The 23668-nt window shown below is 45.5% G+C and overlaps 1 protein-coding gene across 3 annotated transcripts in view; it reads left to right on the top strand.

Moving 5' to 3' along the window:
- PPP4R4 (protein phosphatase 4 regulatory subunit 4) overlaps positions 1-23668 on the top strand; it is a 1234696-nt gene that overhangs the window by 482863 nt on the left and 728165 nt on the right. For all 3 annotated transcript variants that reach the window (XM_069637985.1, XM_069637983.1, XM_069637984.1), the window contains exon 5: positions 7434-7507. In XM_069637985.1, coding sequence (XP_069494086.1) covers positions 7434-7507 — 74 coding nt within the window. The remainder of the gene's footprint in view (positions 1-7433; positions 7508-23668) is intronic.

Consider the following 23668-nt stretch of genomic DNA (forward strand, 5'->3'; position numbering starts at 1 on the left):
CTTTGGCCTCGGCCCTGCAAGTAGGGAGAGTGGGGGGTTGGACATACTCTACACTCTTGGTATATAGGTACACCTTATACATTTCCTACACTTACCAGCCCGCTGCCTCAAGGTGCGTATGGAGGGTACCCCTTTTCAATTCTGTCCCAAGTGCAATCGCAAATACCCTTGGGTCGACAGGCACGCCATGTGCAATCTCTGCTTGCCGAGGGACCACCCTGAAGCGAACTGCAGAGCGTGTAGTAGGTTTAAACCTAAGACACTTAAGGACCGTTCGACGAAGCGTTGGGCCCACCATGCCAGGCAGGCGGCCATGGCAGCGGAGGGCGCCTTCAGCGATGGCAGCGACGCCGTGCTTTCGGACGGCGAGGGCATTATGGCGTCGAAAGACAGCCGAGCGCAGGTCCCCGACCTCGGAAGGTCGTCGACAGGGCGGCTATGGGGAAGACCCCCGGCGACACAAGCGCTTCACACACCACTCACACTAAACACACGAAGTCCAACCGAGACTCGACGACGTCGAGTTCTCGGAAAGAGGCACAAACAGAATGGTCCGAATCGGTGTCCTCTGGGCGTTCTCGATCGAGATCGCCGCATGACTCCAGGCCAAGAGTGCCTCGCTCCCTAGGCTAACAGAAATTCGATCGTCAGAGGACGAAAACGACTTCCACCCCCAGGCCGCTCTCCAGGAGTCGGAGCCCGCAGACAAGATCAGTGCGGCCCCACGTTCGAAGGACAGGGACTCTACCCCCGTTCCTCGACGCCAGGCGTCAAACCTCCGGAGCCACAAAGGGACAGGGGAAACACTTTTCACCTCCCGGGGGGGGGGGGGAGAACAGCAGAAGAAGCAGCCTTTGCACTCTTCCACACCTGTGATACACTCCACTCCTCCTAAACAGACATACAAGACCAGGTCTGCTGATATTTCTAAAACCAGCAAATCTATTCAAGATAAATCTCCTAGACTTTCAGAGAGAGTCGTTCCCAGTTCCAAAAAATGGTCGAGTGATGACAGATAGTCATGTCAAGGATGTCTTCTTTGGCAGACTTTTACGATAAAAACCCAGACCATTTCCTTTCATATAATCCACAAGGGGCTACACCCTCAGGTTCTAATGATCCTATCCCCCCCGAGTAAGAAGCCCCGGTTTGAGACACCGATGAGGTCTACAGACCCCTTCGAGGTACAACCATACTCACGGCCATACTCACTGTATCAAGGAGAGACTTCCTTTGGTGAGGACCAAGATTTTGGCATGGTAGAAGAGCAAACCGGGACGGGCTACTATGGGGATGATGAGGACCAAGGAGAGGAAGAGGAAGACCCTTAAACCTACAGAGTAGATTCCCCGGTAGAGAAGGAAGCCCCGGTTACCGACTCCCCTGTCGATAACCAACCCCTCCTGAACGAGGTGCTCGCACGAGCAGCAGAACATTTCCATATTGACACCCACAGTGTCCAGGAAGAGAGGGACTTCGCCGAGGAGTTAGTGGGAGAAAGGAGGCCTGTCGCTCAGACCATCCCTATCCTTAAGTCTATTCAGCGAAGAATAGACCCGTCCCTGGTGAACCCGAACCTCACCAGAGCAGTCAATCCCAGAGTTGAAAAACTTTTCAGGGCAGCCCAGTCTGACCCTCTCTATATAAGAGGACATCTGAAGCCAGACTCCCTAGTTGTCACTAACACTCGTAAGAGGGATGGAACACCCTTGTCATCGTCCGAAGCTCCTCCAGACAAGGAGAGCAAAAAACTATATGGTTTCGGCAGGAAGGTAGCCTCAAAGTCCGCCTATCAGGCAAGGATTGCAAACTTCACCACCCTGTTGGCCAGCTACAACTGCCATCAGTGGGAAGAAGTTGCGGCACTCATAGCCTCTGCACCAGAACCCTTAAAGGGCCAGCTAGCATGAATTTCCGCAGAGGTTAGAGCCGTGTCTGGTTGCATTTTAAAAGCAACTTTTGACGCCACGGACAACGCAGGCAGCTTGATAGCAGAAGGTACTGTTATCAAGAGACATGCGTGGTTACGGCAGTTTGGTTTTAAGGCAGAAACCCAGGCATCATTGTTGGACAAACCGGTGGAAGCCGATCTGTTGTTTGGTAAGGCGGTCGAGGACGCGCTGAAGAATGCCAAGGACGAATACAAGACACTCAAGTCCCTTGGCCAGTTAACCAATAAACCCCCTAACCAGAGAGGGAATAGTAATTTTCGTCGCCCACGCGGCCAAAATTCCCAGAGAGGATCAAAGTATTCCCAGGGGCAGGGTACACAGTGGAACAACAACAGCCAACAGTCTACCCAGGGTTACGGCAGGGGTAATAGGAGAGGACGTGGTAAAGGCAGAGGCAGCCCCAGTAAAGGAGGCGGCACGCCCCCACCAAAAGAGTGACGCTCAGTTCAGGGTCCCTTCTCACGCAAACCCAGTAGGGGGAAGCATTTCCAACTTCACCCAGGCTTGGGAAGGGTTCACATCAGACAGATGGGTGCTGTCAACAGTATCCGCAGGGTACTGTATAGAACTACTGCAGCGTCCCCGGAACCATCCTCCACGACAAAGAGTACACTCTTTAGAACATCAGAAGATTCTCCTCGAGGAGATCGCCAATCTGCTAGCAAAGGACGCGATAGAACTCGTCCCGGGACACCAGGTAAACAAGGGTATTTATTCAACTTACTTCCTTGTGCCAAAAAAAGATTTGACAATGCGCCCAGTATTGGACTTACGGCCTGCCAACAAGTATGTCAAGCCCCAAAAGTTTTGTATGACTACGCTACAAGAGGTAATCCCCCTCCTAAAAAAGGGGATTACATGGCAACCTTGGATATGAAAGATGCCTATTTTCATATTTCCATGTTCCCAGCGCACAGAAGGTACTTGCGCTTCAAGGTGGACAGTCGGCACTACCAGTTCAAGGTACTGCCCTTCGGGATAGCTTCGGCACCAAGGGTATTCACCAAGGTACTGGCGGTGGCAGCTGCACACCTACGCAGGGAGGCAATCCCGGTGTACCCTTATCTGGATGACTGGCTCATAACGGGGGAAACCCCAGTAATTTGCAGAACAAACATTCAAAGGACTATCGACCTCCTCCACGAATTTAGGCTTCTCAATCAACGAGAAAAAGTCAAGCCTGGTGCCAAGCACCTCCAAACAGTTCCTAGGAGCAATCCTAGATACTCAAGAGGGGTTGACATTTCCTTCAGAGGAAAGAATTCGGAATAAACTACTGCAAATTCCGCAATATCAGTCCGGTCATCAAATAACGGTACGCAAACCAATGTGTTTGCTGGGCATGATGGCGTCATGTATTTACCTGGTCCCCCACGCGCGCCTGCGCATGCGTCCCATGCAGGAATGGTTGGCGAAACAGTGGTCTCAGGCAAGTGGTCAGTGGGACGATCTAGTGGTCGTTTCACCAACACTAGTACAAAGCCTTCACTGGTGGACAAGAGAGAATCTTGCACAGGGAAAACCCTTTTACGATCCCGAAGTACAGGCAGTAGTCACTACCGATGCATGTCTGACGGGATGGGGAGCTCACCATCTCCACCACACAGCTCAGGGTCTCTGGTCTCCCTCAGTGGCCAAGAACCACATAAACCTGCTAGAGCTTCTGGCAGTATTCGGAGCGCTTCAAGCGTTCGAGCCCCACCTACTAAACCTCTCAGTGCAAATCCGGACGGACAGCACAACAGCCATGTTCTACCTGAACAAGCAAGGAGGGACTCGTTCGCCAAATCTGTCCAAGCTTGCCCAGAAAATCTGGATATGGGCACTCAGACGGAACATCTTCCTGTCATCACAACATGTTCCAGGGGAGCTCAATTCCCTAGCGGATGCTCTGAGCAGAGACTCCCTCCCAGAGGAACACAAATGGGTTCTACACAGAGAGGTCGTAGAAAATATCTTCTCTCAGTGGGGTTTCCCCACTATAGACTTATTCGCCACAAGCGAAAACAGACAATGCCCAGGATTTGCATCCAGGTTCCCTCAACCAGACTCCTAGGGGAACGCCCTGTGGATGAACTGGTCAGGGATGTTTGCGTACGCTTTTCCACCAACTTCATCAGGAAGGTGGTCAACAAGATGAACAGAGAGTCGATGACGCTCGTCTTAGTTGCTCCCATGTGGGCAAGACAACCGTGGTTCCCACACCTACGCAGGATGGCGGTGTGCAAGCCCATCAAACTTCCAGCCTGGTACAACCTCCTGTCCCAGCACCAAGGTCAAACAGTGCATCAGCAACCCAACTCGATGAACCTGGCAGCATGGCTCCTGAGGTCATAGAGTTTGGACACCTCAATTTACCACAGAGGTGTATGGACATCCTAAAGGAATCTAGGAAACCAAACACAAGGCACTGTTACTTTGACAAGTGGAAGAGATTCGTTCTCTGGTGCCAGAATAAACAAATCAACCCAGTTGATTGCACTCCTTCCACTATTGTTACATACATGCTCCACCTGCTAGATGCAGGATTGGTTTTTAACTCACTGAAAGTACACTTGGCAGCCCTGTCGGCATACACCACTTCCCATAACAAGGTCTCGTGGTGGAAAGTACCAGTAGTTAAAGCATTCATGGAAGGAGTAAAGAGACTTCACCCTCCTATTTCAAACCCACCACCAGGGTGGGACCTTAATGTGGTGCTATCTAAGCTCATGGGGCCCCCTTTCGAGTCCATGCATAAAAGCAGTCTCAAACACCTGACTTATAAAACGGCCTTCTTAGTAGCTATTGCTTCTATAAGAAGGATCAGTGAAATTCAGGCTCTGTCAGTGCAGGATCCCTTCTTTACTGTCCATAAAGACAAACTGGTTTTACGCACACACCCTAGTTTCTCACCTAAGTTTATATCTAAATTCCACGTAAACCAGTCCATCGAGCTTCCGGCTTTCTTCCAGGACCCTCAAAGCTCGGCTGAGGTGAAACTACACACCCTAGATGTGCATAGGGCAGTCCTCTACTATGTAAATAAAACCAGACCGCTAAGGAAAACAGATCAACTGTTTGTCTCCGCAGCTACAGGCAGAGAGGGGGATCGCGTCTCTAAAGGTGCCATCTCGAAGTGGATTATTAACTGTATCCAGCTGTGTTACTCACTCTCTGAAAGAATTCCTCCTTTCACGCCAAGAGCCCACTCTACTAGAGGCACTGGGGCAACTCTGGCTTTCATTGCAAATGTACCCCTTGACACCATTTGCAAAGCAGCTACTTGGAGCTCTATTCACACTTTTACTCAGCATTACTGCATTGACACCCATTCCAAGGCAGATACACAAGTGGGAAAAGCGGTTCTAAGACACTTATTTGCTCATGACCCTTCTCACATCCCACCTCCTTCTTCAGGTACTGCTCTCTAATCTATGCACAGCATGTGATCTAAGCAGATTCCACAAGCCTCAGAAGGGATACATTACTCACCGTAATCGTATTTCTGATGCTTGTATCTGCTTAGATTCACATGCAACCCACCCTTCCTCCCCTCTGAGAGAAGGCGCATGATTGCTTGTAGTCTTACCTTTCTATCTATCTGCTTGGATTATCTGTACTCGCGCTACTCCTCATGCTACCTCATGTCAGAAAAAATACAATCTGAGGATCATAGATGCGTGAGGGATCTTGGGTACAGTGGACGTCACACTAGGGATAGTATTACTGGCATGCCCGTGTCGACGCCCATTTTCGAGTTTCGAAAAACAAACTGTAATACTCCGCAGCTTCCACTAGATGTCGGCCTATGCACAGCATGTGAATCTAAGCAGATACAAGCATCAGAAATACGATTACGGTGAGTAATGTATCCCATATATATATATATAATGGATTTTAACAATAGTACATTGAATGAGAATATTTGGTATGTATTTTTAATGTATTGTATGTGTTCCTTTCTTTACATTTTTAAAGTTTGAGTTTTTTTCTCAGCAATGTGCCTCCTCTATCGTGCCTTATGTCTAGCAAGTGGATAGAACTGCTGTGTGTGCCCTAAAATAAGCATAATATTTCCAGACTTGTAACCATTTTTTCATAACGTAGATGGAAAACTGGTATATATATTACCTTAATCACGTTGATAGACATGGGAATCATTCAAAACCTCAGTGTCTTATAAAAAATAAAACGCACCAGTCTGCCTTGTCATCTGTTTTTCCAGAAAGAGGACCACCAGGATTGTACTTGCTGCATGTCTGATCTAAGGAATGACTCGCCTTGTTTTGAATGCCTTTCTTCCGCTTATAAAAACCTTCTTCTGGTCATGGCCCACTGAATACAGCATACTGTGTTCAGTCATTTTGCAGATATTGTTGAAAGATTTATAAAATAAGGGGGATATAGCACAGATACAATACTTTATAGGACAGCCTCACACACATGTTGGTGATTCCTTGGCTCCTGTTTATCTTCAGGACCTTAATCACTGATGTCATCTGAGAGTCCTAATGCCCATGAAATCAGTAACTGCTTTTTAAAAACTTTACTGTTTTAACTCCAATGCAAAGACAGAACCATATATGGGACATAATGAAACTTGTTCCAGTAATGAGTAAATTATGAATACTTATCAAGAGCCCAATGTGAGAACCCGACAAAACTTTTATATGTTGGTGAACCTTGGATGGAAATTTGTACAATGTTTTAAACACATACGAATAGGAGCCAAATCAAAATGGAGCTCGTTTTAACTCTGTGGCAAGTCCACAAAGAAGAGCCCAGCAGATACCAAGACCAGAGGTCGGGTACTTTCCATTACATTCTGACCATTCTCTGCATTCACTGCCTGCAGGAACACCCGGGTTACTAGGCACGCCACTTCATGGATGCAGCAATTCATGGGCGTGCTCTGCTGTGCGTAGATCTGCACTTTGCTACCCTCCATTGGAAGGGTAGCTGCCATTAAAACCATGCGATTATGTATTGTCCTGGATTGCACCTGCCTTTTGCTGTCAGAGTAGCACTGAGGAAATGTTTATTCTTAGGTACTTGGAGTATGCCTTGCGGCATCGAAGTGTGACTGCGTGGGTGGGTGGGTGAGGGTACCACAATAATGCAGTCCCACCGACGGGTATGTTGTACACAATTGCAGAGGTTGGCCTGAACAATATCAATGATTGACACCTTAAAAATAAGGTTAAGGCAAAGGTAGTGTATTATCATGATTGCCATGTCATGTTGCCATTTTTGTATGTTGACATGAGCAGACAAGTATTCATATTGATCGAGGGAAAGAAGTCACTTTGCATGTCATATATGAGCTTCAGTGTTTGACAGAATAATGGAATGCACAACCTTCTTTTGTTAGGCACTTTTCTCTTCTTCTGTGAATCAAACACGCCAACACATATGACTGTGCTGTAAACAGTAGACCGGCAGGCATTTCCAATGATTTGATAATGTATGTGCAATTGCCTTTCTTTTTTCTTCCACCAGCTGTCAGTAATTCCTGGCTGGAAACACTTCTCCCGGTGATAGAGGCTTTACCGAAGGAGACCATCAGGCATGAGGTAATGCTGTTTTCCTTACTATGTTCTTGTTCAGCAGCTCCATTGTCCTGCCACCAGTAGAATAGGCTCTCCTAAATATTCTCATTCTGCTGCGCAGACCAACTCTGTTTATTGTACTTTTTTGTCAAACTCCTTCCTCCACCACTTATGGCCTGCAGTGGTCTTTTAACTGTTGAATTGAGGGCCCTTCTGCTTGGGAGCCCTCATGTAATCTTGCAAGTCCCTCCTACTCCGTCACATTTTGTGTGAGCATTTCTCAAAAATTCCCTTCTTGTGAACTCCTGAAGAGGGCCAGACACTAGAATGAGAGATTGAATTATGAGGCACAACCAGCCTTTACGATTTTACCTGCCTGGCGCTCTGCTTCGGAGGGTGATATCACATTGGATCCCTCCATAACTTTGCCCTCCTGCGTAGCATTGGCTTCTTAGCAAATGGTTGCCATTAGTAGATAGCAGAAAATAATATGACAGATAACGGTTGAAAGGCTCCAAACCCTCTCTGGCGCTCCCCACCTTCCCTGTCCCCTATACCCCTCGCAGCTCCTCTAATACCTCTGCATGCTACTTGTACCTCTATGGGTACATCCCCTATTTACACCACTCTGTTGCTTCATTGGTAGGATTCTGATGTGTAAATCCCATGTATATCAAATGTACAACCAAGGTATGTTTGCAAGCTGTACATTGTAATTTTGTAGATTCTTATTGTAACTCCAATTAGGATGGAGTATCCAGAAATGGACACTGTACTGTGCTCCTTGTCTCCGGAGACTCACGTTACACTACATTGAAGCCAAAAGAAGCAAAATCTTTTGTGCGTGTTGTATTTATTGCAAGAAAGATGGTGGTCTGGCAGTTTCGTAGGAATGGCTTCCTTTGTGATGGGGCAGACCAGTTTTCATTTGGTGGGTCTCCTTTCATCGGTTTACGGCAACAGTCAAAAAGACGTCATGAATCCTGCTCAGGCGGTACATGCCCAGCAGCTTACACAGCAATACAAAACATTCAGTAAGTATTGCCATCACATTGTTTGGCTTTTAATAGTCATCTGTGACGAATATGGAGGGTGTGACCTTTTTTTCCTGGGGGGGGGGGCACCCCTTTGAGTCTAGGGAGGTGAGCCTGCTTAGCAAAACTCTCCATAGACGTTTGGGAAAGTGGGACCTAACTGGAAGTGATTTCCCACCAGGGGAAAGTAAGGAACTCCCTATCACTGATACTAAGTGCATCTGTCTGCCAGCAGTCGAACTACAAATAATGTAGGAAATGCACTTAAACCACTGGCTCAAGGCAATGCTGTTCTTTATGAAGGGGCTGGACAATTTAACACACCCTTTTCATATCTGATGAGGATAAAAGGACTTACTCACTTAAATGGAGGAGACACAATATGTAGAGGCGAGCCTCCAGCTGTAACGTGAAGAAGTACCCAGAAGGAGAACCAGACAGAGACCTAGTTAGACTCTGGCAGAGAAGCCTGATAGGGAGACAAACGTGGCCGACGAGGCACAGGGCCTTGCAGAGTTGGCATGGCCGAGCGTAGCCGACCAAGATGGAAGGCGTGACCATGCAGAGGACGTGGTGGGCTTGGAGCCCAAGAAACAACACCAAACCTGGCTAGCGAGAGGGGAACCAGACCCCTGCTCACACCATGAGAAATGAGAAAAATAGGAAAAAGGTGGTGAGCGAAGAAATGTACCGGAGAGGTCGCCGAAAAACTACAGAGTACGCTAGCATCAGCAGACCAGAGCCACCTCGTGGGAGCAGGAGTGGCTATAGAGAAAGTATGCGGGTTCCTTACAGTCGAGGCAGGGGTAGAGACCAAACCCAGTCGAGTGGAGAAATAACAAAGGGTCTAAAACTATCAGGGACTCACGGCCCAGAAGAGGAACCAGACACATATGATAAAAGCGGTTACAGGAACATTGAAAACCCGGTCCTTGGAGTCAGCTAAACGGCTCAAAGGTAGACACAGAAACCAGGGGACAGATATCCCAGGAGGAGATGCACATACCCCTATGGATTGAGTGAGAAGATGGGAACAGGAGACTCGAGGGAGCTAGGAAGGCCCTATAAAGCAAAACAAGAATCGGCCCAATGGGAGATCAGAATCAGGCAAGACTGGACTCTCATGGGGAAAGATCCACGTAGTTGGTGGAGAAAAATTATGGGAACATTCCTTCATCTACAATCTTTGAGAGAGTTGACTTTCTCTGGAACTTGAGAATTTAGCATAGTTATACCTGAGGAAAACCCCTTTGCTTTATTTGTTGAACTCTGAGAAGGTGGACATGAACTTATGAACTTGAGAAAACCTGATAACGAAACGTGACACTTGGAGAGATTCCTGGAACCACTAGGAGATGGCAGAGCAACCTATATTTCCCACTTTCCCCTTTAAGGTATTTTTTTCTAAGTGGTAGGGCCGGTTTAGAAATTAGGATTTGGACAGAGCACAAGCTTAATTATTTTGACTGATATTGACCCAGCATCCTTAATTTAGTTTGGTATGTAGGGAACTTCCCTTTTAGCAGTAGGTCAGTAAGGCATTTTCTTTAAGTTCAATAAAAGCTCTGTAACCTGAATATGACTTCTGGTCCAAGTCTTTCTTCTGGTACGCAGCATATCTCATGGCTGGGAGATTTCTTTTCTGACTTTTTTGTACTCGGGATAATATGTCAGCATCTTCAGAAGTCTTTTCAGATCTCAACACTCTCTCCCAAGGGGGTAGCCGTCTTGATTTTAAGGTTCTAAAACTGGAAGTGTTTATGTACTCTTCTTTTTTTTTTTTGTCACTCCTTTTTTTGTCACTCCTTAAAAATATGTTCAGTCCAAAGCATGCCAATGTTGACCTGCAACCTATCCTGTTTCTCACTGCCACCCCCTGACGTTTGTGGGGATTGCAACCAAGTGCTGCTATTCACAAGATTAAGAGCGCATGTTGTGTAAAGGCAGTCATTTTTGGGCAGTTTCTTCCTATGGTAAGGTGACCCGTTGCCCGTGCCAGCTTTTACATGTCTGCATGGCTGCAGTAGATTACTTTACAAATGTACACATGGTGCCTTTCTACGCTCATACATCCTCTCAGCTGTGCCTGCAGCAATATGCCACCCTCAAAACTTGCTGTAGATATCCTTTTAGCTCAAGGAGCTCAAGAAGGTCCTCCAGGCACAGGGTAAATCCCGAAAAGATCCCGGATGCACGGGAGAAGTGTCATCTCTACCCCTCAATGACACTCTGCTGCACAAATCATGATAGGACACCTTCCTGTCATACCTTGATTCAAATGTCATCTGTTCCCCAAAAGATTGGAGTGAGTGACAAGCGGAGCAGGGTGAGATCTACATGTAACTGTCCTTCAGAAGCCATTGCAGAGAGTAGTTTTGGGTGCCATCACTCTTGCCGTCCTCCATCCCAGGCCACTTAGTACTGTGATGAATCTGATGGTGTCATCACTCCATTCCCTGAGATAACCTCCCCCTATGTGGCCAGGGGACGAAAGCCAATACCTGATCCTGACCTTTGGGGCGGCTATACGAGGGAGGTCCACCTGGGGGGAGGTGACTCTTGGGAGACCAGATGACATCATTGGGGAAAGACGCATGCCCACACCTTCCCTTCAAGGTATGTTTCCTCTGTGCTACATGCCATAATGGCATACTGTTACACTCCTCCCCAACTTCTATGTAGATCTACTTTTGTTAATATCTAAACTGCCACCAGGAATAAAATGTGGACCATTGATACGCAAAAGACAGTGCTCTAGTTGTTGGACGATGAATAATCAAGCCAAGAAGTTTAAATACGGCCCTGCTACACCTGACAGTGAGATGGAGCAGGATAAGGAGAGAGGAGAGCAGCAGACGCTGAACTGCAGCGTGACCCACAGTAACTCTGAGTTCCACGCTGGGAGAGACCATGCTGCAGCAGGCAACATAAAGGCGAATCCGAACGAGGAAAGGAGAATCCTGGGTGTGGATGGCTCACCACTGAGAGAGAGCAGTGGGAACCGCGCAGCACGGAAAGAGAGACAGCAAAATTACAGCGCTGAACCAGGCGCACACAAAGGCAGTACACTGACGCGAGCGGGTGTGAAGGAGCATTAGAGGCAACCGGGAGGCCCAGGGCGAATAAGAGGGTTACCAGGTTGCCAGTGCATGTGTGCCACTCCATAGGAATAACACAAACTGAAGAGAACCGAAGAGAGGGGAGACCTGAAGTTACGGGTGAACCCGGAGAGCACAAGTGGGATACTGGATGGCCTGATCAAGTTAGTCGTTTCTTGAAAACACAATGAGAGACCAAAAGCAAAACCGGTAAAGAAATAAAAGAATTTGTAAAACATGCCATGAGTGGGTTATTAAACCCATGCCTTAAAGAGAAAGTAATATGTGTGACAAAGTCTTGGCAAGAACGTATATCAGGTGAAGTTAAGTATTTGTGTAACAAAGTCCTTGTGGGAAGGTCTACCAGGTGAAGTTACAATTAAGTGTTTGTTTAACAAGTCCTGGCAGGAGAGTATACCAGGTGAAGATCAATACAGAAATAAGTTATAAAGAATCTCAAGGAAGGTAATGCTCTTGGGATTATGAACTGTTGTGAAAGTATATAAAGGAAAGGAAAGTCCTTAAGAAGAGGCATAACCTCAGGATTTGCAATGTGTTAAAAGGTGAAGAGAAAGCCTTGGGAAGGGAACTGTTGCCCAAGAAAAGCGAAGATAACAAGGGGGGAGAGAAATCCTCTTGGAACTGAATTAATCTTTTTGAACTTGTCATATTGGAACAAGGAATCCGGGGAAGAAAGTTATTCTCTGAATCTTTAAACATTGTTCATTAGAACCCTTTTCGTTGGATTTGAACTTTTTTGGCGATCATGAACATTTGGGCACATTTGAAAAGCAAAAGATAATGGGCCTCATTACGAGGTTGGAGGTAGCCATGGTTCTTCAAGCACCATGGCTACCCCCTTACCGCATTACGGGTCCGGGTTCTCGGAATAGGGACTTACCGGGTCATTCCAACCTTGGAGGACCCGGTAAGTCCCCATTCTGAGAACCATTCCCCATTCCCATTCGAGCCCCCATAGGGCTCATTGGGAATGGGGATGGAGGTAATTAGCGTTATTAGCTACCTGGTCCCTTAGCGGCTCCCGCTAACGGTGCCTGGTAAAACCAGGTTCCCTTAGCGGGACCCGCTAAGGGACCTCGTAATGCGGCAGTAAGGGGTTAACGGCAACGGCACCCTTACCGTTGCCGTTAACCCTTTACCGCTGACCTCGTAATGAGGCCCAATATCCTTAACACCCTGGCTCCTCACAGTTCTGAAATTTATAGTAGAACAAGATCACCACTGGCAAGTGGGGCTGGGAGAAGGGAGCAACGATGGCACAGTGCTCTATGATAATACCTTATCGGAGTGAATGCCCAATTGGGCAACACATGACATATGCAGTGTCATCTGCCTTATGGATGATTACTGCATGAAGAGGGATCTCTAGCCTGAAAGTGTGTAGTGTATAAAGGAAAAGTCATCTGTTTAATGAGAAACATGTACTTATTGGGTAACAGATTTGTTCAGAGGGTAATAATAATAATAACACATGTTATTTGTTACACAGAGCTTCAAGCCAGATTCCTCAGGCTCCTAACAGCTCAAGTAGTGTAACTGTAGTATCTGCTCTCATCTGGATCTTGACCTGGAGTGTCACGCTCATTCCGGGAGTGAGACATTATCCACTTCATTTGGTGTGGAATGAGAATGCAGTTCAGATAACCGCTGTGAGCTGCGGAGGCTGGACGGACACTTACTCCCTCCTTCCTATTTAATGTATATACTCATATCTCAATGAATAAATAGAAATTACATTCCGTACAGTTCCGTATATCATTTCCCCATTACCCAGACACTAGAAACTGGTGATGAGGATTGCTCGAACTACGTGTGCTGTTACCTTGGCTGCCGTGAGGCCGCTCCGCTCATGCCCGAGCGTCGTAGCCGCCCCAGACAGAGTCCACCGCCTTCACGGTAACATACTTGTTTGCTTTGTTGCGATTCATCTGGTGCGGCAGCACTGCGATCGCGTTAGGAAAGCTGCTGAAGAGCCTCTTCTATTTCCTCGTTTTGATATGCGCATGCGCGTTTCCAACATAAATATGCAGATTTCAAATCCCCAGTGCAGTGAACACATTTAAAGCTGTATGCTCGTCCTCGAGCTTATTCTGTGCCAGGAAGACTGTCGATGCCGTGAGAACGTTTTCGTTAACTGCCATCTCAGCGCTCAGCAGCAAAACAATACTGATACATCCATATCATGTCTAATTGTATTAAATTACTGTCTCCAATGCTCCAGTTTGATTAATATTACATGGATGTTTTCTGCCACTGCATAGTCATGAACATACATTGATGCCATACTGTGCACTAACAATCTGTTTTGAATCAAGTTTCACCACAACTTATTGTTTCACTGTTTGGAGGGGCCCATCTAATGATAATTGTGAGATATGGCATTTAGCAGTGTTCCTCCTCCAATGTTTTTTATGCCTGATGCAAATGAACCCAGCATACCATGGAAGAGGTGGATCCGTTCTTTTGAGCATTATGCAGGAGTGATTTGTGACCCGAATTGTAGTGCAGAGAAGAGGAAATCACTGCTACTAGATTGTTTGGGCCCAGCTGGCCAAGAAAAATATGAATCCTTGCCAGAACTTCCAGTTGAAGAGGACATAAATATCAATGAATATGAGCGCACAGTTAGGAAAATTGACAAACATTACGAAAAGAAGTTAAGTATAATCCTGGAGAGGTATAAATTTGGCAAGAGGATGCAAGAGGAGGGAGAGTGTGTCGAAAAATGTATCACTGCTCTAAGAAAACTTGCCAAGACATGCACTTTTAATGATCAACTTGATGAAAGACTAAGGGATCAATTTATGTTGGAATGCAGGAGTGCAAAAGTAAGGGTCAGAAAATGATCCTTCACTATACATTGTCCTCAGAGTAGCAAAAGAAGTTGAACACACTGAGGAATGCGTGAAAGAACTAGAAAATAAAATGAAATCTCTTCAAGTAGAGACAAGTAGCGTAAAAACTACAAAGACATTGTGCAATGCTTCTGAAGATAGTGAGTCCATATCCATGGTCAACAATAATTCAGTCAGAAAGAGAACTTATGGTGGACCATACAAACCACCACGTAATGACAGAGGGAAGTATAGAAGTGATCAGAAGAAGAACTCCAGTAATTATACCAGGAGAGACATTCCAAATGAGCGACCTATGATTTCAAGGAAAAGACGTGAAGGAAAGTGTTATAGATGCGACAGTATCAATCACTGGGCCGATGATCCAGAATGTCCAGCATTAAAGATCATATGCAGCAGATGCAAAGGGAAGGGTCATTATTCCAAGTGCTGCAGATTCCGCAATATGTCCACCAATTGGATAGGAGGAGATTTGGATAGTGACCACAGTGAGAGAGAAGAAGGTGAAAAGTGTGTATTTGTTATCACAGATGACGATGATGAAGTAGTTTTGGAGAGCCCTAGGGCTACAATTTTAATTGATGGAGTAGAAATAAATATGATGATTGACACTGCTGCTAAATACAATTTACTACCACAACTATGGAAGAGAGAAGCATGAGTATTTGCACGAAACCGACATCAAACCCAGAACCTATGGTGGGGTGAAAATTGACACTATAGGTTGGTTCTGGGGTAAGCTAAAATTCAAAGGCAGAAAAGCCAAGGGAAAAATGTATATTACCAGTGTAGGCAAGCCACCCCTTTTGAGCTGGACTCATCAGAGTAAACTACAAGTTAAGATAGACTCTGTTGTGGAGGAATCTGTTCTTGCAATCAATAACGATGTAACCAAATCAGAAAACAAATCCAATATAAGGAAGAGTAGCACAAATGATGTCATGGAAGCAGTATTCCGCGATGGCATCGGATGTCTTCGAGGATATGTGCATGAAATACAATTGAAACCTAATCACACTCCTGTAGTCCAGAAGTTAAGGTACATACCTTTATCCATGCGAGACGAAGTCAGAGAGGAGATTAAGAAAATGGAAAGTCAAGGGGTTATTGAACGCATAGATGCCAGTGAGTGGGTCTCGCCATTGGTTATTCTTAGGAAGAAATCAGGCAAACTCTGAATATGCGTGGATATGCGGGAACTTAACAAGTGTGTTGTCCCAGACAGACATCCGCTTCCAAACATACAAGAGTTGATTTCCACAATCGGACCGTCAAGTTATTTTTCCACTCTTGATTTGACATCAGCCTATCATCAAGTCAAATTACATAAGAGCTCCAGACATCTCACTGCTTTTATTACACCAGATGGGCTCTATCAATTTAAAAGGATGCCTTGTGGTCTGGTGTCCGCGGCGTCATGGTTTAAAAAGATAATGCACAATCTCTTCAAGAGAGTGCCTGGAGTGATATGTTTCCAAGATGACATTTTAATATTTGCGAGCAGTCAAAAGGGTCAAAGGATGAAAAGTTGAGATATGTTTGTGAGAGATTATATAATGCCGGAATGACTTTGAGCAAGGATAAATGTAAAATCAATTGCTCGGAAATCCAATACCTGGGACACAAGATCTCTGCAGAAGGCATATCACCTAAGCCACAATTGGTAAACCCTGTTAAAAGAATGCCCAGACCACGTAACAAAGAGGAAGTACGCACATTCATCGGTATGGCGGAATACTATTCTAAATTTGTCCGCAATTTTGCAATACATACTGTTCCATTACGAGAATTACTCAAAAAGAAAATTTTTGAGTGGAATGACGAGTGCGAGGAAGAATTTGAATTTATCAAGATTGCTATAGAAGAATTTCAGGTGTGACAAGAAAGTCATCATAACCACTGATTCCAGTAACGTTGGCCTTGGAGCTGTGGTAACACAAGAGAACAAGGGCAAAGAAGTGTTGATTGCATTTGCATTAACACTACGCAAGGGTGTCGAAATGTAATACGCTGCCATTGGAAAAAGAGGCCTTGGCAATAAAATGGGCGGCAGAGAAATTCAGGCGTTTCATCTGGAGCGGTGAGGTAGAGTTTCGCACGGACCATAAACCCCTGGTACATGTCATGTTGAAAGGTTTGGAAAAAGTGTCCAACCATATCAGGAGGTGGGTGATGTTCCTTCAAGAATATAATTGCACTGTGTGTTATGTGCCGAGAGTTCGGAACATCGTTGCCGACTATCTATCTCGACTTACTAATGTATCTGAGATTGTGGATGAAGATGACAATTCAGAAGTAGTTCTAAACATAGAGGCAGCATCTATTTCAAGGGCAGAATGGGATGAAGCTGAAAAGGATGATAAAGCCTTAGAACGTCTCAAGGAGCTACTTAGAAGTCAAGGTCCATGGAGTAAGACAAAATTTGAAGAGGCAGATCTTATGGACTACTGGTTTGTAGCCAATGAATTACATGTGAACAACAAGATTGTCATGAGAGGAGACAAAACTATTCCACCTGCAAGTCTCTGTCAAAGAGTGAATGAACTTGGTCATGAAGGTCACCAGGGGATAGTAAAAACTAAGCAGAGGATAAGAAATGACTTCTGGTGGCCTGGATGCGATCTACAAATAGAACGTCACATCAGAGATTGTATCCTTTGCAGTAATAGTGAAAAGAGTTGTGTGGGTGTGAAACAACCTATGGTTGTTACTGAGATACCTAATAAGGCATGGAAAGATCTCGGCATGGATGTGTTAGGTCCTGTGAATAGTAATGGAGTACAAAAGTTTTGCTTGGTAGTAATCAATCTCCTTACTAGATAGGTAGAGGTGTTAATTGCACTGAGCGTCACAGGTAGAAATGTAGTCGAATTCTTATCTGATATATGTGAAAGGGAGGGGTATCCAGAGAGTATTTTGAGAGATAATGGTACCCAGTTCAGATCTAAAGAGATGTTGGATTTTTGTAACAAGTACTCCATCACTCACAAAAAGGGTTCCATTTACCACCCACAGACTAATGGGACAGTAGAACGGTTTAACAGGGTGTTGAAGCAAGTTATCAGGTCGGCATGGTCTAATGGGATGAACTGGGAGGAAGCCATTAAGGAGAGAGTGGTGGCACATCGCTTCACACCGCATTCCTCCACTGGTCTCTCTCCTTTCGAGTTGAGCAGAGGAAGGAAGCCGAACACCAAGCTGGCGCCTCTATGCCTGGATAACAAAGATAAGAGAGTGGAAAAAGACTTTGACATTGTATGTAGTAAGATTAGAAAGACCCAATTAAGAAACAAATTGGTGTATGATGAGAAGAAACCCATTAACAAATTCGACAGAGACAATGTGGTTGGTAAAATGGTTAGGGTCAATCTTCCTCCTGCTCTTAGAGAGGGTCTGTGTAAATGGTCAAGGCCAATCAAGGTTGTAGAAGCATTTAAACATGCTGTTAGAACGGATGATGGAAGGATTTGGAATGTTGAGAGAGTATGGGTATGTAGCAATGATAAACAATTGAATGGTAGTGGTGGTGTGAGAGTTGATAAAGGTTTGAGTGGGACCGACAGTAGTGTAGTGTGTCAAAAGAAGGTCTCAAGGGAGAAGAGTGTGCGGAAAGCAGTTTCTAACAAATCCAAAGTAATTTCCTTGCCAACTCCCATCAGAGACACGACTTGCAAGTCCAGGTGGGGGAGAGTACACCGGAAACCAAGCCGTATGGAAGACTTTGTATGATTAAGCCTACCGGCAGACTTTTCTGTGTGACTCTGTTTCTGGTTTCAAATTTTAACAAGTACATTTGCTCTGTTTTCATGTTATAAAGGAAGGGAGATGTGTAGTGTCTGCTCTCATCTGGAGCGTGACCTGGAGTGTCACGCTCATTCCGGGAGCGAGGCATTATCCAAGTCATTTGGTGTGGAATGAGAATGCAGTTCAGATAACAACCGCTGTGAGCTGCGGAGGCCGGACGGACACTTACTACCTCCTTCCTATTTAATGTATATACTCATCTCAATTCATAAATACAAATTACATTCCATACAGTTCTGTATATCATTTCCCTATTACCCAGACACTAGAGTAACCCAATGCAATGGTACTCGGTTTATTGATTTATGAGTGATAACGGACAGAGTCGACCTTAACAGGTTTTGACCTTGCTAATTGCAGGATGGTCCCATGTTTTAGGTGAATGGTTAACTCATGCGTGTCCTATTGAACCTTTGGAGGTAAAGTCTATATGAGGGGATCACTGAAGCTAAATGGGGTGACACCTGCCTGTTCTGGTGAATGTTGCTTGAAAGAGCTGAATACTGTCTGACTACGTGACTACTGTCTGATTTGGTAAGATCAGGTTTTTTTTCTTCCACATTGTGAACATCGATAGATTTAGCTCCTCAGCTGTCAACTAAACTTGGGGACCATATTAGAATGATATTCGGTTTTTACTCTGACTTTCCTTTTCAGCATGAGAACATGAACATCTTTCTTATGTTTTAATCACACCCTTCCTGCATGTGTACTGTTAGTACCCTTGGGGAAATGTATTAATGAGAATAAACTCCCTTTTGTTAACTACTCTTGCTTCGTTCGTGTCCATTAGCTTGGTATCTGGGCAATTTACCCTTGTAGTCCCTGTCCCTAGGCATGTATGCTAAAGTAACGCCATTTGATAGTGAGTATTTCAGAATATTGTCTTCTTTGGGGGATTACCGTGAAATGATCGAAAATAAATGACCTACTGAAAAATTACCGAATTTATTTTGATCAAATTTATTTTTAAATAATGCAGGGGGAGACCCACTGCCCCCACACCTCCCCCACTACCTTAACCTATCCCCAACCACATCTATTTTTAATAAGAAATTAACAAAAATACCTAACAAATTCGACCAACAAAAATGTGTTCATTTCTCATTAGGTATTTTTATATTCAATTATTTCTGCAGATACCTTCTTTGGGAACTTGAGAAGCACATAACAAACTTAAGGGGCACAGTTGTGCATAATTGGGAGGCCTGATGCACAATAATGCCTTTATTGCACGTTTACACCTTTTGGGGATATCTTGTGCCTTTTGTGGGAGAAACAAGTCGTAATATATGACATGTACCAGATTTTTAAAGTAACCCTCGTTTATTGGTTTTGTTAGGATGATTGTCTTTCTGCGGTTCTTGGAATGTCTCTAGCTGTACTATAGTCTCTGCAAAGTTTGTCTCTCCCTGAAGTTAGTGCCCAAGTTTCTCTTCCAGCATGCTTTCTCCCTGTGGTGATTCCTAGCTAACTCATTCAGCTGGTCTTTCCTTTTCCATGGTCAGGTTCTCAGCCTTTTTTTCTTGTTTTTTTCCTTTGCTAGGGCATTTGCCTTTCCACTTTGGCTTTTCCCTTTGCTCTGGGTTTTAACCTTTTCTCTCTTCTATTTAGGCACAGCTTTTGCCTTTGATTACTATTTTCTCCCAAGTTGCAACCTTTGCCTGTTTCCTGGATCACCAATTCTGTCTTTCTTCTATGGGGATACAGGTCTCTCTCACTTGTTTCTTTTTTTAGTAAACCTCTCCACTCCCCCACCATTCTTGGTGTGTGGCGTTCCCCTACTTTATCTGCATCCCTTCTCTGTGTTTTCCCATTCTCTCTGCCTATCTCCTCTTGCGAGATTTTCTGTACCTGGCTCTCTGCCCACTCGCTCTTGATTTTCTTTCTTTCCTCCTTCCTCCACGTGCTGAATTTCCTATTTGTTTCTGCCTTTCCCCCAGCTTCATTTTTTTTTTTACCTACCTCACTTTCTGGATGCTCTCCTTCCGTCAACACTTCACACTCTCTGGACCTCCTAGTTAATTCAACAACCTTCTTCTGGCCTTTCTTGCATCTCTTCCACTTTCCTTCTTATGGTGTAACCCGCTGCCTCCTCACAGTATTGCAGCATTCCCCTTATTCACATCTCTAACCTCTACCCAATCGTCTCCCTCCTTCCTCTCTCAGTATCACCCATTTTGGCTAAGCTACTCATTTCCCCTTTCTGCCTTTTATTCATTGTATCTGCTGTCTCTGCTCCCTTGTCATCCTGTTGCTTCCTTCATCTCAATGGTTCTTTCTTTTCCTCCTTCACTTTGAGGAAACCAACCTCATCCTGCCCAGTGTGTTTTAATGGCCTTACTTCCCTGTTCCCTTTCTTCAGTCCTATTGTCTCATTGCTAATTACTTTTGAGTTCCATGTTTTTGTTTCCTCTTCTGTCTTCCTCATCCTCTGTCCATGCTTGGGAACCATTCCTCATCTACTCGTTCCCTTGTGCGAACTCTTCCCTCCTTAAACTCTCCACTTTGCCTTTGCTTTGTGTCCCCCACCCCTTGCTTTCTTTTTCTGTAGGGCTCCCCATGTCTGTTTTGTCTCCTCCCTGTCTTTTTTCTTTTGGCTTGTGCTCTGAACCAGTCTCCAGCTCTCTTCCCTCCACTTCTCTCCTGCTGCTGGTTCATGTCCTGTCTCTAGTTGCCTTCCTGTTCAGATCTTTGGGACTCTCATGCTTTCTGGTTGTCCCTCTGGTCCTCTCCATCTGTTGCCCAGCACACATTCTTATAAGGGCTACCCTACTCCATTACCAATGGACCTCACAAGGAAAAGGGTTTGCCTCCTGCCCTGTAGCTGTCGATGCATCTGGCAGATGCCATCAACCAAGGCAGCATCCAGCTCCTCCAGCGGCTGCCTCCAACGATGGATAGCACTCCCACAATGACGGCACAGAGAAGCACCTTGCAGTGTCACTCAGGTGAGAGTGTCTGAGCCAGGACCCAGACCTTCTTGCTTGCTTCTTGTTTCTGCATGGATTTCCCACTTGGGTAACCAGTACCTTTATGGGCCGGATCATGTGTAGGTAGAGGAAACAATGTATACATGAAACAGGGATTTTGGAAAGTTGCAGTAGAAACAAGTATTATTTGCCCTGTGACCGAGTCCAGCAGCACAGAGGTCTGCAGGGCGGTTATAGTTGTGAGAAACCTGAAGGTGTCTCACTTACTAGTCCCCGGGGATCTGTCATCCAGGTGGCCAGGACATGGCCATCGCTATTTTATCCAGTTCCTGTGGGTGGACCAGTGCGGGAGGATCATCTGGATGGGGGTTCTCTGGGAGTGGAAATGGGACGCTGATGGGTGAGATGTGGTATCCCCCTTCTAATAACCCCTTTTTCCCCATCTTACCCCGTAGGATACTCAGACACTCTTTCCCCCCTCTTTTCCGACACAAACACTTTTCCACACCCGAAAGACGACGGACAAAAGCCAAAGCCGTTTACCTGAAATGTCTCACCACAAGGGTCAGGCAAAGTCAGGCAATTGACCAGAACCGCACACACCTGACAGCCCTTTCCCTTCCCCTGAGGGATAAAAGGTGGAGCACGAAAGCACAATACGAGAAAAGGCAGACTACGCGATGAGAGAGCTAACTCAGCACGGCAGTTCAAGAGGAGGAAAACCGAGAGGGTGACAAGGAGAGAAGTGCCTTGCCCTTTCCAACCAAGGCTCATGAAACCTCTGCAGAAGGAATTGAAAAACCACAAACAATAGCCACTGTGTGTTGCAGCAGATGTCAACGGTACACAGGGCCCTCCTCTGCTGATAACTAAGCCGGGAGAGACGTTTGCCACTGTGGTACCGGCCTTGACTTCAGAGACAAGAAAAGCCAAGCAGTTCATCAAAGCCAGTGATTCGAGGGGAGAGCCGATAAGAAACCGAACTGTGTTGAATGAAAGTGGCAAAAGTCTACTTCAACTGTGAAAATACAAAGAACTGTTGCTACTAGAAGGGGTAAAACCAGCAATAGAGGAGTCAGGCACCACGTGGGTGCTCACTCAGGAAACTCTGGATGATTACCCGATTGTTGAAACTACTGTTACCAGAAGGCCTAGAGAAAGGTGAGAAAGGGGTCAAAGTGGTCATACAGGTGTCCAGTAAAATCCTCTGTACAGTTGAAAGTCGTTGACCAACAGATGATTGTGAAGCTAAGGGAAGTGAATCCCGTATGAGAAAATATGTGATTGATATGATATGATAGATTATTTATAATGCACTTAATACCCAGAGGTTTCTAAGCAAGAACCCGGGAATCGAATGTGTGTTGCTTCTTGTGGCCTTTCTCCCAAGGCGGGTACGTTGCCGCTGAGCTATCCTCCGAAGACAAAGTTGGCAAGAGTGAATCTGAAGGAGAGATGACGATAAACAGGGAGGAAGCCTAAAGTCCAGATATACAGTGTGTTGACAAGGTTGAACTCGGCAGAGGGATGTCCGACTGTTTGAAAGGACATTAAGATTTGTGAATATCACAGGAGAAATATTGTGTTGAAAACCGTAGTAAACCCGATGGAGGGAAGGCAAACAGTCAAGAGGAGTCTTAGACCGGAAGAGTGGGATCCATGGGTGAGAAGCCATCACCCCACCAACACATGAAGCTATCTGAGAGAAATCTTTTGAATACACGCCACGGTGAACCTGATGGAGGGAGGCTGATACTCGAGAGGGGTCTGAGCCCGGAAGAGGGGGATCCATGGGAGAAGAAATATCACCTCTAGTACAATCAGGAAAGAACTTTTGTTTATTATTTTGAACCCATCGGAAGCAGGAAACTTAACTGCCAAAGTTCCGGATACTGCAAACAACATATTGGTGGATCCGGAAAAGGGGGATCCATGGGTGAAAAGGTACCACCCAACATACAAGTAGAAAGGAACTTTTGTTTACTATTTTGAAATACTTCAGGTCCTTGGAGGCAAGAGACAATTTGTAGAAAAGTGACTTAATCACTGAAGGCTCTGATAGCTGACAGCTGAACTTTTGGCTTGTGCTGGGAAAGCTCGAGAATGTGCTGTGCTCAGGAATCACAACTTGTCCCGTGCTTAAAACATGGGGAAGGGAGACCCCAACTACCGAAGCTTGCTCCCATCTTAGATTTAGGTTTAGATTAGGTGTTTTTCCAACCTACCTATACACCCTTGAAACTGTGATCACGTGTCTGTCTTTACTGTTGCCACCATGAGTTCCTTACATAGTCATTTCCAGTGAATGTGGCTCATAATATATTCTATTGTTTTATCTCTTGTACTAATTGTCCCTAACCACCTGCTCTCCTCTTTTGATGAGCACTGGTGCTTCCCGGCAATCTCAGCATCAAATGGGTGTGCCTCTAATAATAGGTGC

Source organism: Ambystoma mexicanum, chromosome 14 (assembly GCF_040938575.1).
Source record: "Ambystoma mexicanum isolate Mex_15411 chromosome 14, UKY_AmexF1_1, whole genome shotgun sequence".
Lineage (NCBI taxonomy): Eukaryota > Metazoa > Chordata > Amphibia > Caudata > Ambystomatidae > Ambystoma > Ambystoma mexicanum.